The sequence below is a fragment of the Podarcis vaucheri genome (assembly GCF_965113315.1).
Source record: "Podarcis vaucheri genome assembly, chromosome: 5".
In the NCBI taxonomy this organism is placed as follows: domain Eukaryota; kingdom Metazoa; phylum Chordata; class Lepidosauria; order Squamata; family Lacertidae; genus Podarcis; species Podarcis vaucheri.
Window position 1 is genome coordinate 62,958,633 of NC_138763.1, and position 19,559 is coordinate 62,978,191.

Below are 19,559 nucleotides of genomic sequence, written 5' to 3' on the forward strand. Positions count from 1 at the left end.
CTCCCAAACCACAGCAGCTTAGTTTTTGTTTTGTTTTTTACTGTAGGGAAGAATTTCCCCTTCCTCTGCATCTATGTATGAAAGGGGGTTTCACAAACTGGTGTGTGCACATTTATTACAGGGTTAGCCAACATGGCTTTGCATTACAACTCTGACCATATCCTATCATTGACTATGAGGGCTGGGAGTGATGGGGGTTTTGGTCCAACAATATCTGGAAGGAACCATGTTGCTGACCCCTCAATCAGCAACACTTTGACAATGACAATTCTGAAAGAAGGTGGGCAAAACATGCCCCTGTGCTAAGTGACATGTGCCACTTCAGTAGAGTGGAAAGCAGAGTTGAGTATTCCTTCCCTTTCTCAGTTCAAACCCACCACACTAAGTACTCCTTCTGAATTTCTCTGGGCCCAGGATGGCATGTGCCAGCCATGTTTATATTGTGGTGAATTAGTACATTTGAACTGAACTACACATAATGAAGACAGTTTGAGAAAGCATTGTCCCTATAGCAGTAAACTGTGTCCACAAGGTATAAGATTCAGACTAACAGTAATGTGCACTCAGAAGTAAGTCCAAGCGAATTCTATGAGGCTTACTCCCAGGTAAGGCTGCAATCACCAAAACCCCAATGCCAGGCTGGGAGAGAAAGTTGCATTGAGTGACAGCATCCCTCTACTCCATTCTGCTGACTCAACCCAACCAGCCTTCCCTTCTGTTGGCCCAGACCTCCCTCTCCCACCCACCGAACATGATGGTTTCATTGCCAGAACGGTCTAACAGAAGGCTCTTAAACGGGGCACTTTGAGGGTAGGACTGAACCATCTTATCAAAGGAACAAGACAAAAATGTGTGGGGAGGGGGGGCAATCTGTGTGGATAAACTTGATATTAAGATTTCCAGAATATTTGCCACTTAGTAATTTATTTCCAGCACAGATGTATCCTGTGGTTTTTTTAAAAAAAGTGAGTCTCCAAATGATGGCTCTTATCTGACTTTGTCATACTAAACAGATATCCTCCAGGATTGTTTAGGGTAGTGATATACATACGCAAAGCAGAATGATGCACAGGGTTTAAGTAGATGACTGCTTTAAAAACCTGAAAGATACCTTCAAAGTACACACTTCAGTCCAGAATATTTCACACCTCCAGTCACAGGTAAGAATCTGTTACATTGCATTTTCTGGGTTTGAACAACTCTGCTTAAAGTGGAAAGTCTAGCTGTTAAAACATTTATGCCCGGATGGATTTTCTTTCTAGATTTTGAAAAGGACATGTATTTTCAGCCTCTGTCGGGTCGTTATTTCTCTCTCTGTGTATTCCTGTTAAATTAATGCGCACCTTCAATGTGTGCCTTTTTATAGGCCTGCTCAACGGATAAGGCACGGCTTTTTATTTCAGTAGCATACTATTACAGGAATATTCAGTAAAAGTAAGAGTTTTGCACATTCTGACACCTGCCTGAACCCACAGACTGCATTTCATTAGCTCCTTTTATTGGGCAATGAATTAAAAGGTTACACAGATCGTAATGGAAATAACAACTCATACACATGAGCCATAACCCATTCTATGAGTCACTGAATAAATTGCACATTGCAAGTCAGCTGATTCCAAGACACTTAGCACTTTTACCTTAAGCTCCCTGATTATTTTTTGATTAGTAGAGGAATAATGTCTTTTGGTTTCAAAGACATTCATCAGGGCCTGAGAAGAGAGATGAGCTTGTCAAAATTAAAATTAAAACAATCAGATGTGGGCCAAGTCGCTTTTCTAAATAAAGCCTTTTAAAAAGAGATTTGAAATATGACCCAAATCTTGATTCAAAGGTTCGGAAGTAGCAGGTAGTTGATAATACAGCCAAGCCCGTGAAATCAGCCCTTAAGTTACTCTTTTCAGCTGCTATATGCACTTCTAGAACTCAATGGGACTTTGGAATGGACATGTACCAGATTGCACTGTGTGTGTTGTGACGTTTTACCTTGTGATTTTATTGCTATATGGTGCAATATGTATTGTGGTTTCTATATAAGCCACATCAACTGTGTTTACACACAACACTAAGCCAACCCATGACTTAGCATGAGTGTGCAAATATGTTTGCTCCTGGGGTGGAAATCACAGACACTTTGATCCTTCCGGGACCTTTCAGTTCAGTTGGGCAGCGAAGCCAAGACTTGGCTTGCTATGATGGGCAAACCAAGCCATGGGGATAGATCATGCCCCCCCTCCTCCATGCCCCCCAATCTTTTCTGGAGGTTCCTCCCATTCTCCAGAACAGATTTGCAGATAGTGAGGGGCATGGACGGGAGAGGAAGGGGAAGGAATATCTCCTTGCTCTAGGGGTAATCCTTGGCTAGTGCGAACAGTTAATTGAACACCTCCTTTTATCTTTACTACAATGCACTTAATTGCTCCCCCCCCAACTCAAATTACAAACTATTCTCTTACCTTGCCAAAGCTTCCTTTCCCAATTGCTCGAAGTATCTGGAAGTGATCAAAATTCACTGCAAAAAAAGACAAAGAAGTTCTGTCATTTTTCATTAGTTTCCCACTAACGTATTTCATAGAGGCATGCCATTTATAATCATAAATGAGGTGTAAGAGTGTTGGGCTTGGATAGCGGAGACCTGGGTTCAAATCTCCAATTCAACCCTCACTTTCCTAGAGTGAGATATAAATGTGAAAAACAAAATATACGAACACCAAGGATCCACATATGCATCCATAAACTGTAGTGCTCAAAATGTTGCCCGATAAACACCAAGGAGTTGTGAGTTGCACAGTAGTGGAGAATTTTCTAAACTTTTTAAGGTTAAAATTTAAAACATTCATACATTGGTCTCCTTTACCAACAAGAAACCAAGACCTTTTCAGAACTCCACTGGCAGCATTCTAGACAGTCTTAGACATACACAGTCACTCTCAACTACCACACTCTCCTTATACCCATCACAACATTTGATCTATGCAATTCTTACTTCAATTAAAAAGCGGAATATTTTATCACTAATCAACCAATAATCATCTAAAGGTAAAGGTACCCCTGACGATTAAGTCCAGTCACGGACGACTCTGGGGTTATGCACTCATCTTGCTCTATATGCTGAGGGAGCAGGTGATTTGTCTGCAGACAGTTTTTCCGGGTCATGTGGCCAGCATGACCAAATCGCTTCTAGTGAACCAGAGCGCACATGGAAATGCCATTTACTTTCCCGCCAGAGTGGTACCTATTTATCTACTTGTACTTTGACATGGTTTTGTACTGCTAGGTGGACAGGAGCTGGGACCGAGCAACGGTAGCTCACCCCGTCGTGGGGATTCGAACTGCCGGCCTTCTGATCGGCAAGCCCAAGAGGCTCAGTGGTTTAGACCACATAAAGAAACACACACATTTGCTCCAATTTTCTCCTCTGAGGTGATACATGCAACCTCTCCCATTCTCTCACCTAGGGACATTAAGCCCCTCTCCACCAATGGGTTTTCACCCTGTGGGGATTCAGGCATAGCCAATAGCACACATGTAGCATCGCAGTCAATCAGACAAAAATAAATAAAAGTAATCAACCTTAAAGAAAAATAATGTGCCCCCACCCCAAATAAAAAGTTTGGGTCAGGTGCTCAAAATAACTGAAGAGGAAACAAGTGATTCCACTACCGCCCACCCAGTTTCCAAAAAATCTTAAATGTGTATACTGTATTTTTCGCTCTATAAGACACACTAGACCACAAGACACACCTACTTTTTGGAGGAGGAAAACAAAAATATATATATTCTGAATCTCAGAAGCCAGAACAACAAGAGGGATCGCTGCGCAGTGAAAGCAGCAATCCCTCTTGCTGTTCTGGCTTCTGTGATAGCTGTGCAGCCTGCATTCGCTCCATAAGATGCACACACATTTCCCCGTACTTTTTAGAAAGGAAAAAGTGAGTCTTATAGAGCAAAAAATACAGTAATCTAGAATACACAGTACTCTAAGCTTCTTGGAGGAAAGGTGGAATAATAATAATATAATAAATAATTGCAATACTATTCAGTCTTTAAAAGGCTGTGGCTTTTGTTTGTGAGTGATGCAACAGAGTCATGGGGAATATGCAGCAGCCCACATACTTGTCACTTCTGTTAGGAGGAAACTAACATTTAAAGAAGAGGCTGCTGGCATCTGCTTAGTTGATTTATGGCTCCATTTGAGTTTTAGCTCCTAGCTAATTCCAGAACCATAATGGGATATAATGGCAGCTAGGAAGTGTGTTTATACATCACTTTAATTATGTTTAATGTTGCCTGGATCTGCAGACAAAGCAGCTAGAAAATTATTACTACAAGCATAATGACCATGATCTTTAAAAAGTACTCATAGTGTAAGATGCTATGTTACGTTTACCTAGCAAAATAAAAATCTATGGCTCCTAAATATAAACATTTTTGCTTTTCCGAATCCTGATTTAAGTCTCATGTGAAGTCAAAAACAGAATCCCACTTCAGTTATGCCTTGATTGGCTTAATTTGGTTGTGCTTTCCTGCACATGTTTTATAAGATCTCTGGCATTTTCTAGGAGGTTCTTCACACAACACAATCCGGAAATAGGAGCTATAGCAAAATGTGGCAATGTGTAGTCCTCCTGTTCAAGATATCAGCCAGCCAGTCAAACCTCTTCTAGGATTATTCATTTATTTATACAGGGGTGTAACAACAACAACAACATTGTGTTAAAGCATTTGTAGCCTGTCCTTCTTCACGAAGAGCTCAGCGTATGGGGGCAAAAGACATAAAAACTAAAATATGTAATGAGCGAATGTTGCTGTTTTGGTTATTAGTAAATAGAATATGAATCCATTATTGTGGACCAGACTCTGTGATGAGGTATATACGACATGCCCTTCTCTTCTGCTCACTTGAATGGAAAGCACAAGGTGGGTGTGCAAAAAGACATATACACAGAACTATTCATTCGCTTGAAGTATATAAGGAAAGCTATGTACATCAAGGCTTGTGTGTGCATCAAGGAAGAAGAGGGATTTGGGGTTGAGGACAATTGTACTAATGCAAATGGCCAGCTAACATGAAAATCAGCATTTGGAGATTGCTCATGGGGTCTTAGCGTTTTTAAGAGGAGCTGTGGGGGAAAGGATGATTTGTTGTGGGCGAAATGTTGTTCCACACAGGATTGAAAGCAAAATCGTGCTATTTAAAAAATCCTATTCCTAGTTCCCACTGATTTGATCAAATTTCGCAGCAGGCCAGATTTTCATATCATCAAATGCTCAATCTACTTAGATAATGTCTTGTGAGTTTTTACGTGGTTAGGTGAATCCTGGCTCAGACTGACTGAGCTGTTCTGACGAAGGGCTAGCAAAGGAGAATAGGCAAGATAGAGAGATGGGGTACACTTAATTCCATATTTGAATTCAAAATAACTTGCCAAACTATTGATTGCAGGCTTCTCCTTCTCCTTAATGGAGTTGGAGAACCAAGATTACAGGAAACCAACAACCTGAAGCCCCCTCTCTCTGCCACCCCTACCACCCCCTGTATCTCTTTATATTCACCATGGTTCACTGTGCCTTTTTCATGCTGGATGCGCAGCGTTTCTAAAAATGACAACACGTCTCCACAAAAGATGTGATTATTCTAAAAATAGAAGATTCTAAAGTTGCTGCGAACAATACATAGTTTTACTTTCTTTTTTAGAGAGAAAACTGCCTTTCACTAATGACTCAAATAGCTTATCATTGGGAACGATTTGTAATCACCAATATAAATGGGTAGCGGAGAGTTTCATGACATGCAGCCGTCACAAGTAAAGAGATGACAGCTGTTGCCTATTCAGAGAGGACCATTCTCACCCACTAACGTGTCTTCAGGGTGACACAGTTTTGACATCGGCAATCCATTATATACCATAAAGCTTTTGGCTCGAGGTTTCAGTAGAGAAACTGGAGGGGTCACGAGTGCTGGGAAATGCTCTGCAAACTACAAAGGAAGCGGAATGCAGCAAAATTACATAACCACATATACCTGGTTATGAAACTTGAACTGCAAATTACATAGAATATTCTATGGGCTGTTTCTTGTGAAAACAATACAGTTCATTATTTCTCTCAATTACTCTGACAATTCGTGTTCAGCCTCTCTTATAAGAGAGGAGGTGCTGGTCAAGAGACTGAACATTTGACAATGGAAGCCCTTAGTGGAAAGCAGATAATAGAGGAATTCCTATTTTTACCTAATGCTCAGCAAAATTGTATAAACTCGCTATGTCGTTGTATTTTTTTAAAAACAAAACAAAACAGTAAGTTGGGCAAGCTGGCCCTTCCCCGCCAACATTCACTGGATTAAGCACTGTATGGCCATCTGGCTTTGAACTTGGTTGTCAATAACCAGAACCTTAAGAGCTGCATTCATTTAGCACCACGGTCAGTTCCAAATAACTGCTCATTACAGGCATTTCAGTTTATGATTCAATCTGATAGACAGGAAGATAAACGCCAGTCCTTCCTCTATCCATTGCTATAATCACAGTCATCAGTAATATTGCTCTGCTTTCCTTTGAACCATATCAGCAAGGTCAAGGGAGGGGTCTTGTCAAATGGGCAGCCAAGGACTTCCATACACACTGCCCAGGCTTGGACCCTGGAAAGGTCACTTTGGTGCTGCTAATGCAATGGTTGTTGGACCCTGGAGGAGCACTCCCTTGTCTCACTCTATTGTCTCTCGAGGCACAGAGATGGCAACAACAACAGTAGTAGTGGTTGGTGAGGGCAGTGCTGCTTACCTGACTTCCCATCACTGCCATCACAGTGGTGTACTAGGTGGGGTGAGGTGGCAGTGAGGTTGGTGCAGAGCAAACATGCCAATGGAGCCAATCTGCCCCCCTTGGTGTGTTTGCAGCATGCCAGCCTCGCTGCTGCCTTGCTCCTTATCCTCCTGGTGCACCACAGTGATGGTGGTGACTGAAGGTCAAGAAAGCAGCACTGTCCTGCACCACAACCCACTACTGAGAGTCGTCTGTGGCTTTAATTTGAATGCAGATCTGTGAGTCAGAATACCATGAGCCACACTGAGGCAGATTGGGAGGGAAAGTAGAACGAGATCACCCTCTTTACCATGAGACTTGAGGCGATGTCTCTGTAGTGCTGGAAAGAAAGTAGCCAGTACCAGCAGAATGCAGGTAGTGGTAGCAGATCCTGCTCTGCCTGAGACTTCAGAATGGCTTGGACAGGTCCTACAGGTGTCTAACTGCAGGGATAGTCAACAGGGTGGACTAAAACTCCTGTGATTCCTGATCATTGGCCATCCTGGCCAAGGCAGATGAGACAACTTCTGGACAGTATCATGTTGGCTACCCCGGATGATAGAATAAATGTAACTCATTTCGGTTTGCATACATATGGTGTGGGAAATGGTTTATGTAAAGGTTATTTCATTAGAAAATGAACTATGTTGGCCAGACTTCGCTACACATAGGCACTCCAGAGAGAAAGCAGCAAGTGTTGGTGGGGATTCAAAATGTAAAATTATATTTGCATCTTAAATATCATTTCACCATCTTGCAGACCTTGGGTGGCAAACAGAAAAAAAACAAAACAAAAACAAACTGAACCTGAATTACATGATTTGTGTTTCAACAAAGTGTTCAAATGTGTATAAGCTGGAGCATGGTATCATATTTTGAGGCACATTATAAATCATTTTTAAAAAGTGCCTTTCACAAAATCTTCTTAGGCCACAGGTTGCAGGGCATTTGCACAGTAGAAGTTGCACTGAGGTCAATGGCATAATTCTAAGGCCCTGATCTGATGAAAAGCCAGTTGTGCTTAAGTTCCACTGAAACCAATGTGATAAACTTCACTGATTTCAATGGAATTTCAATACTACAAACTTTAGTTGGATGAGAGCCTAGGAATCATGCCACTGATTTCAATGAGACTTCTTTAGCTGAGATCTCTAAATACAGTATAATAAAGAAAGGAACAGAAGACTACTTTCAAGGCAAATGTTGCATAAAACATCTTTAACAGGGTTTTTCTGTTGTTGTTATTATTCCATATAGATGAAAGTAGGATTTGGAAGTTTATAAGTCAAGGGAAGGGAGGCAGTGGAAGACAGGCGTGCCTGGCGTGCTCTGGTCCATGGGGTCACGAAGAGTCGGACACGACTAAACGACTAAACAACAACAACAACAAAGTCAAGGGAAGTGAATTCAAAATGTGAAAAAGCCATTGGGGACAGAGTGAGTGTTAGACCTGTACTGGAAAAGAACATGTGTTCCCTACATATTTGCAAATCACCCCCTACCTTTCACAAGCAGAGTGAAATATTCACGTGGCTAGAGGCAAGGATTCAGAAACTGAAAATTGTGTCAGAAAACCTCTAAGGCACTTCTAACATCTTTGTCCGCGAAACCGCATCTTGGCTGCACAGCTTCCAACATCCTCATGAGTCATGCAACCACTGGTGCCTAGTATACCTTTTAATTGCGGAATCAAAGAACGGTGAAAAGAGGCAGGTATTCCAATCTGAATTAGTTTTGTGGCTGTCCTGTTATAATGCATGGCAGCACCATTTGTCTATGCCCCTTTGCCCCCACCCCTTTTGGTACCCATGATTAACTCCTCGGCTGATGTGATGCTGAGGACACACAGCATGTCGTGGTTCCATGGCTGGTCTGCATTTTCACAGTTCCTTATACGAACTTCAGAAGCCACAACTGAAATGATTAAAAAATGGGTGATATGCAACTCAATCTTACTCAAGAGTAGACTCACTGAAATTAACTTCTTCATGTCCATTGCCTTCAATGAGTCTACTCTGAGTAAGTCTTAGTGAAATACCACCAAGGGTGTAGAAGAACAGTTCTGGCAGCATGAACATAAAGTAGCTGCTTTGTTTCACGCTAAAGGTGCAGAACTATTCACTGAAAACTAAGTAGCTTCTGCATATGTGTAAATTATGAAACATGTAGGATTTCATTAATAAAGTGCATTAATTAAACTGTGCAATGCTTTTGTTTTGTAACTGAAACAGTGTGAGTTCTTTCCCCCAAACATATACAGCAGGCTCTGTTTTAGCAACTCCGTTAAATTAATAGCCTTTTCAAATAAGCACTGTTTTTATTACTGCCTTCCTGCTAGGGACTAAACTGTGAATAAGTTGCACTTAGGGATATAAAACTTTAATACATAACCACATTAACCACGGATGATGATTCTGGCCTGCTTTGCCTTTCCTTAAACCCGTGCTGAATTTAAACACTTCTGCTGCTTATTGCAATGATCATTGCTGATCATTGCTCTCTGGCTTATGTCACGGTCTTGCGTTGTGCCAGAAGCAGTTTAGTCATGCTGGCCACATGACCCGGAAAGCTGTCTGTGGAAAAACGCCGGCTCCCTCAGCCTGAAAGCGAGATGAGCGCCACAACCCCATAGTCGCCTTTGACTGGACTTAAGCGGCCAGGGGTCCTTTACCTTTTTTTAAATTCCTCAATAACCAAGAACAATCTTTAAAAAGGCATCACTACACTTTCCATTCACTTCATTGCTAGGAATAGGGCTGTAAGACTGGCAAGCTGATAAAGTATAAATCCTAAGGCTTGCTCCACCAGCACCAAAGTGCATTGCGTGAATTGCATCAAACTCCCAAACCATTACACTGAATAAGTAAGATAAAACTGCTGCAGTATCACAATGTGTCAAATGCGCCATTATGTTGGAATTGCTGTGACTTTGTGATGCCTTTGCAGACAGTTACTGTATGCCAGCACAAATGATTAGAGCAATACACACTATACAAGAGCTGATGATTATTTTAATACAATAATTTTAATACAATTTAATAAAAAAGTGAAAGGAGCTTTAATCCAGCTCAGTCCTCTGCATGCATGGAAGAGATCTGCACATATTGAAAGCAACTGGGTACATGCTGCACCAGAATCTGACAAATTCATTTTTATAAAGAACTAGCTCTAAAAAGGGACGTGGGTGGCACTGTGGGTTAAACCACAGAGCCTAGGACTTGCCGATCAGAAGGTCAGTGGTTCGAATCCCAGCGACGGGGTGAGCTCCTGTTGCTCAGTCCCAGCTCCTGCCCACCTAGCAGTTTGAAAGCACGTCAAAGTGCAAGTAGATAAATAGGTACCGCTCCGGCGGGAAGGTAAACGGCGTTTCCGTGCGCTGCTCTGGTTCGCCAGAAGCGGCTTAGTCATGCTGGCCACATGACCCAGAAGCTGTACGCCGGCTCCCTCGGCCAATAAAGCAAGATGAGCACCACAACCCCAGAGTCGGCCATGACTGGACCTAATGGTCAGGGGTCCCTTTACCTTTACCGAGCTCTAAAAAAGAACTTGCATTGCTGCAGGTGCCACATAATGCTAACACATTCTGCAGTTGTAAGAGATCAGTCTTTTAGGGTGGCAACACCTACGCTGTGGAACTCCCTGCCTATTGAAATCAGATAGGCCTTTTCATTGTACTCTTTCTGCTTAAAACATTTTTGTTTAAGCAAGCAAATTTGGACCTGTAGAAGTTACGAGTGTTTAAATCAATTTTTGGCTTATTGCTAATTATGTAACTAGTTAGTAAATGTGTGGGGGGTTTTTAAAGAGGGGGGGAATCCCTGTTTTGTCTTTTATTGATAATTTTAAGGGTTTATTTGACTTTGTAAAGCACTCTGAGGTTTAATGATAACCAAACAGCATATACATTTTGCTGAATTGATTAAATAACGAACACGTGCCTTAACTCACTGAAATCAAACACTGAAATCCATGGGTTTTAAAATGCATCTAATTCTGTGTTAAAATTGTGGTTAGCATGTGTAGCTCATATTTTCTTAAACAAAAACATTGTTTATGGAGTTGTTGCTATGATGCAATTGGCAAGAGGACTGGGGGGAAAGCTGGGAGAAGGGGAGCAGGCACAGCTAACCAGATGGGGGCCCTGTCTTCCAAGGGTGATAAGGCATGCACACTGATCCACTCGTCTGGAGTAACAGCAAGAGCTTTTATAGAATGTCAAACTGCCTGTACAAGTGGGTGGTTTGGCATCTAAGATGCACCTCAGCTCCTGATTAGCTGCTAAGTCTAATTCTGGTTGGGCCACAGTTGCAGCTGAAGAATTTTCATGTAAAGAACACAACGCCTTCATCCAGCTTACTGTTTTGAGACTAAGACCCCAGCATGTAACATTTGTATTTGCTTTCAGTTTAATTATTATTATTATCATTAATAACCATCCCTTTCCCCAGCTATATATTTAACTGTGTTTCTAATAAAGTTAAATACATATATTCAATGGTGTGCAGTAATGTAAATAGTGCCATGGATGGGAACTATAGAAATATACCCAGCTAATACTTAATCCATCACAACTTTCTCTAAATGGTATGTCAATCTATGGGGAGTTCAAAACATGTGTCTAAACTAATTCCAAGTTTTACCTTGCAAAATAATAGCCTTATAACACTAAAGTACCTACGTCTGTCTTTGTAACACAGAAAATGTCAACAAGGTAAAAAGAACTGGAAACAAATTATTTTTGTCTAGGGTAAAGATGGAATCTGCAGAGCTGTTCTGTAAAGAAGAAAGTTGAATTCTCAAACAATACAGCTGTATGGTCCATGTTCCAAAAACAAAGCCCTGATTTAAAACTGTTCTTATAAAAACAAATTCTAATTTAACACATGACCACAACACTTGCCAAATTGTTACATGCGCTGGTAACAAAGACTAGGCAACTATTAGGTTATCAACAGCACAGTGCAATTTGGACTTTAAAAACCTGCCAGGTAATACGGCTGAATTGACCCTTGAGATAAAGTTTTAGGACTGCTGCCTTCTATTGACATCTCCTATAAACTTGGACTGACACCACTCTGTTAATGGCACCCAGCAAGGATAATTTCATGCTTCTTTATCATCCAAATGGCACCCTCTGATGTGGCCAGTGATAAGCAATCAGATCAATGGTCTCATCCATGGTGTTTCTGGATCAAAGAATACTGGAATTGAGTGAGAAGAAGCCACATTTCCCACCAGGCTCTTTTCTGGTGAGTTGGGAGGGATCTCATAAGATATCCCTCAGTAAGAGCATAATGCAGGGGTAATCAGTGTGCTAGCTGCCAGATGTTATTGGACTCCCTCACTTATCACCCCTGACTATCAACCATGCTAGGGGTCTGATGGTAGTTGTGGTCCAACAACATTGGCTATCCCTGGTCTAATGAGTCAACATTTCCATGAATATTCCACATTCTGAAAACCTTCAACTACAAACCTGTGAAAATTTTGTATGTTCTGAGAATCTTGATGAAGTTGGCCTAATCTTCTCTGGTTTTACCAGAGTTTAGCAGATATACTTTCTTCCCCAGCTTCTACTTCCAGGGATGAGGAGATACAAATTCTGAACTGGTTGTGGTGACACTAACAGAGATGCTGAAATCTAAGGTCTCACCACATTGCCCTGTAGTTTAGAACAGGAAAGGGGAGGGGCACATATAGCATAGGCCAATCCACCTGCCTGTCCCTGATTTTACCATGTTATTTCTTTTTTGTGGTGCTGGTGTGCACTGGTGTGTGTTTACCAAGTAGCTTGGATCAAATAAAACTCTGCACACGCCCTGAGACTTTGTGTATTTTGTGGCTTTGAGCAATGAGCATGGTGCTTCACCACACAAAAGCAAAATGGGAATAAAATAAAATGACTTTGTTAAGACTTTTCCACATCACAAAATAATGTAAGCATTGGCTGTAAGGAGCCTTTCAAAAGAGATGGAGGCAGTAAAAGAAACATTAAGAGGAAGAGGTAACAGTGCCATATCCTTTATTATATGGGCTTGTTCTACTAAAAATACCTACTGCATACTGAAGCACTCTATATTAGAGTCTCTGGAGTTGCAATTTCGGTTCTTATCCACATGCACAGAGCATTAAAAGAATCTAAAACTTTTAGATATATGAAGTTTGCCTGCATTAAAATCTTTTGCACTTTCATCCCCGGGTTGTAGTAATCTTGGCAGGGGTTCGAGCAGACAGCAGGTAAGCATTAAGATGCAAGCTTCATGCACACCCTACAGTCAGCAGAAAGCTTAACTGAAGCATTTCAACCATAAAATGCTAACCCTGGCATTCATTTTCACAATTCTGTAGGGAAAGAATTGCTTTTTGCCAGGGACTTGCGCTTCAAAAACAAATGCTTACTGCATTCCTAAGTTGCAGAACAGCCCCCATAGACTCTGAGTACAGCCAGAATAAAAATTAAAGGGAATATTCTTAGCTAGCAATCCTATTCACCAAACTGTGGGGTCTTCAGTCCTTGAACAAGTGCAATTCTGAAGTAGAGACAGCTGTGCCCAGTGAAGCCAATAGGAAGGTGGCATGATCATGGGGGAAGGCCCAGTAGGAGATTGCAATGAAGGCAGAGGCACCTCAGAGACCCTGGTGTGGTAGTGTGGCTAGCCATGCAATGCGTGACTACATGCATACCCCTCAATAGTCCCAATTTGAGGCAGGACACCCCAGAATCACAGAAGCGAATCCTGGCTTCTGATTAGATCCCAGAATGTCCGGGGGGGGAGGGGGGTTGTCTGCCATGTGCCAGTGTGTGGGACCAAAAGATGCTTGTATTTTGGTCCAGCGCTTTTGTGCGAGAGCTCAGGAGCAAAACAACTACAACAAGCATCCCAATTTTGATCAGCGGGATGTTAAGAGGGCATGTGACCATAGTGTCCTCAATCTCAAGGCACTCTCTTCCACACCCATCCCAGCTAATGAACTCTTTCACTTGCCATTACTTTATACCAAGAAGGAAGAACTCCATTACTGGTCTTGGCACTGCATATTTACAGATCCGTTGGCAAGGGTCTTCTTCTTCTTTGGCAATCACTCGTAGCCAAGTAAGATTGTCTTCCATAAACACGGTTTGAAAAGTGAGTTCGTAAGTGGCTGTGGAGGCCAGTTCTGGATCCACACCTCCTTCCACAGTGGGGGCATAGGTTTCTGGGTGGGAGTTGATCATGGTGAGGGTTTGCCAAGTGTGCCTTCCTCTTAGCACGTTTCTCCCTTTCATCCTGAGTTTGAGTGCCTTCAAAATCCATGACACATTTGTTAAAAGCTGTTCTCCAATTGGAGTGCTCTAGTACTCTGGTACTCTACCTCCTCCTTCCACAGGAGACTGCTTTATACCAGTTCAAACTATTTGTCCACCTAGTGTTGTCTATATTGATTGGCAGTGGCTCTCCAGGGTTCCAGACAGAAATATTTCCCATGCTCTGCATGCAGAACAGTTGCTGTACCCCACTGAGCAACAGCCCTTCCAGTGCTTTGAATGATGCCCCATGAACCCAACTTGGAGAAGGAAGGCTCCTTGCCATGACTGCCAACCCCAGCTCTGATATTCCTTCATCAAGAGATGGTGTTTGAGATGACTCTTGGCCTTCTAAGCTACACCTTCCCAACGAAACAGCCACATATCCTATCTGTGAACATTTGTGCACTGACAATTCGCTTATACAGGGAAAATATCCTAGGCAGAATGACCCCTGTCCTGAACCTATAAAAGCCTATCGGCCTTTTTCTTGATTGTCATGTGAGGATGGGCAATCTTTCTTTGGCTGAGGAATTATTTTTGCTCCGATTTTATGCTCCGTTTCTCAGGATATGCTCTGAGATCTTTCATGCTGACTTTAACCTCATTCATTTCCTCACTGCCAAAGGCTTTTGTGTGTATTTTTCGGGATTCCCTGCCTATCCAGGGCCTGCCAGCTCCACTTTCCTGCCAGACATTCTTTGCCCTCCTGAGCAGCCATAATGGCTTTTCTAAATCACCTGCTGCATTGCGAGCAAGAGAGTGCCTTCTCTTTTGATTGTTCAAGAATATTTTCTGGCTGAATGCAACAATAAGCATCTCAGAGAAGCAGCCCTGGTGGCATGCTGAAAGGGGTAAGAAAATGAAAGAATGGAAATTTGGGCAGCTCGGCTCCTGAAGCATCCACTTGCAAGGAAGCCAGCTTTCAACATTTTCATTAGCCCAGCGGAAAGAGCAATCTTGAATAATACAGTGGTTATTTGGCAGAAGTAAAGCAATTCAATGGGCATCTTCCCTTAATGTCATCAACAAGCAGTGGAATATAAGAGTCTTGTATATCTTTTTATTGATAATTGTAGCTAATGGGACCCCAATGTAAGAAGAACGTATGGTCCTTGCAAGTTACAGGATAAGTGAGCTGAACTTAAATCTCATTGATTTTAAAGAGGGCTAAGTTACATCTTGACTTAATTTTCTCTACTGAACCTGTTCAAGGCGCTGTGGGTTAAACCACAGAGCCTAGGACTTGCAGATTGGAAGGTTAGCGGTTCGAATCCCTGCAACAGGGTGAGCTACCGTTGCTCGGTCCCAGCTCCTGCCAACCTAGCAGTTCGAAAACACGTCAAAATACAAGTAGATAAATAGGTACCGCTCTGGCGGGAAGGTAAACGGCATTTCCATGCACTGCTCTGGTTCCCCAGAAGCGGCCTAGTCATGCTGGCCACATGAGCCAGAAGCTGTATGCAGGCTCCCTCGGCCAATAAAGCGAGATGAGCGCCACAACCCCAGAGTCAGTCACAACTGGACCTAATGGTCAGCGGTCCCTTTACCTTTACCTTCAAAGTGGTTCACATAAAACAATGTAAATATTCATTTAACTTTAAAAAAAAACCCAGAGCAAGTTGATAAAAATATAAATAAAACCAGCAATATTAAAATAAATATGCATGCTAAAATTGCTTAATATTAATCCAACCTGCAGCCTACAGAGAAAGATGCCGTGACTGTTCTGATACTCTATGGTGTTGATCACAAGCCTACCCAGCAGGTCAGAAATGAGAAATGGGGCTTTCTTGTGCATGAAGGGTTATGGGCAGAGCCTGGCATCCCTAGACCTTGCCCAGGCTAGCAGTGGCAGGGTCAACATGATCCGGACACCAATGTGCTGGGAGCAGAAAACCGGAACTGAAAGTCCATGCAAGCAGATGGCTCCAGCTGACAAAACCAGTGAAGCAAATGAGCTGAGTGTCTGTTTAGACAACATGTTTTCCAACAGATACAAGGATATATATATATATATATATATATATATATATATATATATATATGCAGGTTTTGGTGTCTTCGGGTGTCTTCCCGTGTAAGAGTCGGGGTGTCTGTGCGACGTTTCGACGAGGTCTCACTCGTCATCTTCAGGCTGGTGCTTTCGGCTTCTTGTTACTGGAACAGAGCAGAATCTGGTGTTTGAGTTCCTATAAATACTGTTGAGGGGTGTGGTGTATAGCCTCCAACGTTCTGGGCAGAGAGGAAGTTCCTAGATTAGTGTGCCTCTTCTTCTTTTGTTCCTTAATTACTTGAGGGATATCTTGAGTGATTTCATGAGTGATATTCTGAATACCACTGGGTGGGTCATTAAGTGTAGATTAGTTGCTAAAGCTTTTGTGTCTTGACCTCTTGAGCTTGTGAAGAGTTTTTCTGAGAAGATGGCTGTGCTGCATTTAGTTGTGCTCTGGCTTGGCTTCGTGTATAGGGGCGAGCTGTGGTTTTGTGCCTTGTGCCAGCCAGATCTGTGTAGGGATTGCAGGGGGGTGCAGCATCCGGAGGTGCCACTATAGTTTGGCTACTGGATGGAGTCTGTAATATGTCTGTGGAGAGGAGCAACTAATCTACACTTAATGACCCACCCAGTGGTATTTGCTTTCGTAGATTTTCACGGGTACAGGAATGCAGGTTTTGGTGTCTTCGGGTGTCTTCCCGTGTAAGAGTCGGGGTGTCTGTGTGACGTTTCGACGAGGTCTCACTCGTCATCTTCAGGCTGGTGCTTTCGGCTTCTTGTTACTGGAACAGAGCAGAGTCTGGTGTTTGAGTTCCTATAAATACTGTTGAGGGGTGTGGTGTATAGCCTCCAACGTTCTGGGCAGAGAGGAAGTTCCTAGATTAGTGTGCCTTTTCTTCTTTTGTTCCTTAATTACTTGAGGGATATCTTGGGTGATTTCATGAGTGATATTCTGAATATCACTGGGTGGGTCATTAAGTGTAGATTAGTTGCTAAAGCTTTTGTGTCTTGACCTCTTGAGCTTGTGAAGAGTTTTTCTGAGAAGATGGCTGTGCTGCATTTAAAAAAAAAACTCTTCACAAGCTCAGAAAAACTCTTCACAAGCTCAAGAGGTCAAGACACAAAAGCTTTAGCAACTAATCTACACTTAATGACCCACCCAGTGATATTCAGAATATCACTCATGAAATCACCCAAGATATCCCTCAAGTAATTAAGGAACAAAAGAAGAAAAGGCACACTAATCTAGGAACTTCCTCTCTGCCCAGAACGTTGGAGGCTATACACCACACCCCTCAACAGTATTTATAGGAACTCAAACACCAGATTCTGCTCTGTTCCAGTAACAAGAAGCCGAAAGCACCAGCCTGAAGATGACGAGTGAGACCTCGTCGAAACGTCGCACAGACACCCCGACTCTTACACGGGAAGACACCCGAAGACACCAAAACCTGCATATATATATATATATATATATATATATATATATATATATATATACCTCAGGGTTCTTATAAAACCTGTAAAAACCTGTACTTAGGATGGGAGCGGAAGAGAGGAGAAAGGGGCTTGAAAGAACTTCTCTTAGCTTGAAGGTGTGTGTACAAAAAACCCATGCTGAACACACAGGGGAGACAGCGGGTCATGTCACTTGGCATTGTGTCCTATATCCATATATTTAGCTGTGAGATTGGCTCTTTAGGGTGAATGGAGATCTGCCCCACTGACCTCAGTTGTCTTCACCTGCTCACCTTCTAACTTCTTTTTATTACTACTTCTGTTACATTACTATCCCACCTTTTCTCCAAAGAGCTCAAGCTACCCCTCTCCATTTTATCGTCACAACTCTGTGAGGTAGGTTAGGCTGAGGCACAATGACTCACTCAGGGACACCCAGTGGGCTTCATAGCTGAGCAGAACCCTGATCTCTCAGGTCCTAGACCAGCAGTCTAACCACTAGTTCACACTGGCTCTCTTACAGCCAGTCTGGTGCTGTACCAGGAAAGGGGATGGGGACAAAACCAGAATTAGTTGGCTCTGCCTGTCATTGGCTCTTGCTCTGCCCACCCTTGGCCACTCTACCCTTGCCCCCCACCCCAGTTCCAATGGGCATCATTCACCAATGTATTTGGCAATAACTTTGAAAAGGCCTACCCATGTACAGCTGTATGATCATAGCCACTTACATGTGATCAGGACCATGGGGGAAGCCTACATCTGTAAAACTGTAAGCATCTACTTTTACATTCACTCTGTACTTGTTGACATCAGGGGGTGGGAAGAGCTACTGGATGTGGCTCCACTTCTAAGTCCATGAATTTAGTGACTGTTGTAGGTGTGGGGAGATGTTGAGATGCTCCCGGTTTTCCACTTCTTAGTGGATATTGCATGCTTCTGACATTTGTGTGAATAGTTAATATTTGCTTAATAATAATAATAATAATTTTTTATTTATACCCCGCCCATCTGGCTGGGTTTCCCCAGCCACTCTGAGCAGCTTCCAACAAAATATTCAAATACAATAGTCCGTCAAACATTAAACGCTTCCCTAAACAGGGCTGCCTTCTAAAAGTCTGGTAGTTGTTCTTCTCTTTGACATCTGGTGGGAGGGCGTTCCACAGGGTGGGTGCCACTACCAAGAAGGCCCTCTGCCTGGTTCCCTGTAACTTGGCTTCTCGCAGTGAGGGAACCGCCAGAAGGCCCTCGGTGCTGGACCTCAGGCTTTATGTAACCTTTGAATGGCCGGCATAAGTTGTTGCTTTAGAACGCAAAGTTATTTTATTTTCATGGGGAAAGAACCACAACATTATGAACATCCAACTTGACCACTTTCAAGAAGTGTGAGTTTCTGAGGACAACAATAGGAGCCCTCTTAGCACAAAGTATGTCTGTCGCATACGTACCACCCCTGCCCTGTTGTTCCCTGACTTCTGCATGCAAAGCTGAAGGCAGCTTGTAAGTGGGTTCAGTCAAACATACAAGCCTCATCATGATCAGGAAACCTGCCTTATTCCTGAATGTGAGTAAGCACATTCATCAAAATGTCCTCTGTCCAAAACCCTAGACCGCCAGACTTCGCAGACAATACTGAGCTGGTCTGACTTGGTAACAGACAGCTTCTAATGTTTCTACTTGAAAGTGAAGATGCTTCTTAAAGTCTTTAGTAGCTATCTCTTTAAAGCCAAGGAATTCACAGTTTGCATAGACCCATGCAAACTATTCCATTAAACCAAACCATAAAATTGTTTTTATATGCATCACTATTCCCTTTGAACGATAATGGATAGGATCCACATTTGCTATCAGCCTTTGCAAACTCTTCTGTGTTTAATTGACTCTCTTTTGTCTACCTGACATTAGCAAGAACAAATCCTGCTGATGGATTTTATGCTTCTTCATGCATATAATTAAAACCTGCAGCAATGCTGTTAGTTTCCCCTTTCTCAAACATATAGATCTCTTTCCCCACCTTTCTGGC

General features: G+C 42.5%; 1 protein-coding gene across 1 annotated transcript in view; it reads right to left on the reverse strand.

Annotated features, from left to right (window-relative positions):
* The window catches only part of STK32C (serine/threonine kinase 32C), a 173,149-nt gene that overhangs the window by 69,689 nt on the left and 83,901 nt on the right, over positions 1–19,559 (reverse strand). The window contains exon 2 of the mRNA XM_082222930.1: positions 2,454–2,509. Within this exon, the coding sequence (XP_082079056.1) occupies positions 2,454–2,509 (56 nt within the window). The remainder of the gene's footprint in view (positions 1–2,453; positions 2,510–19,559) is intronic.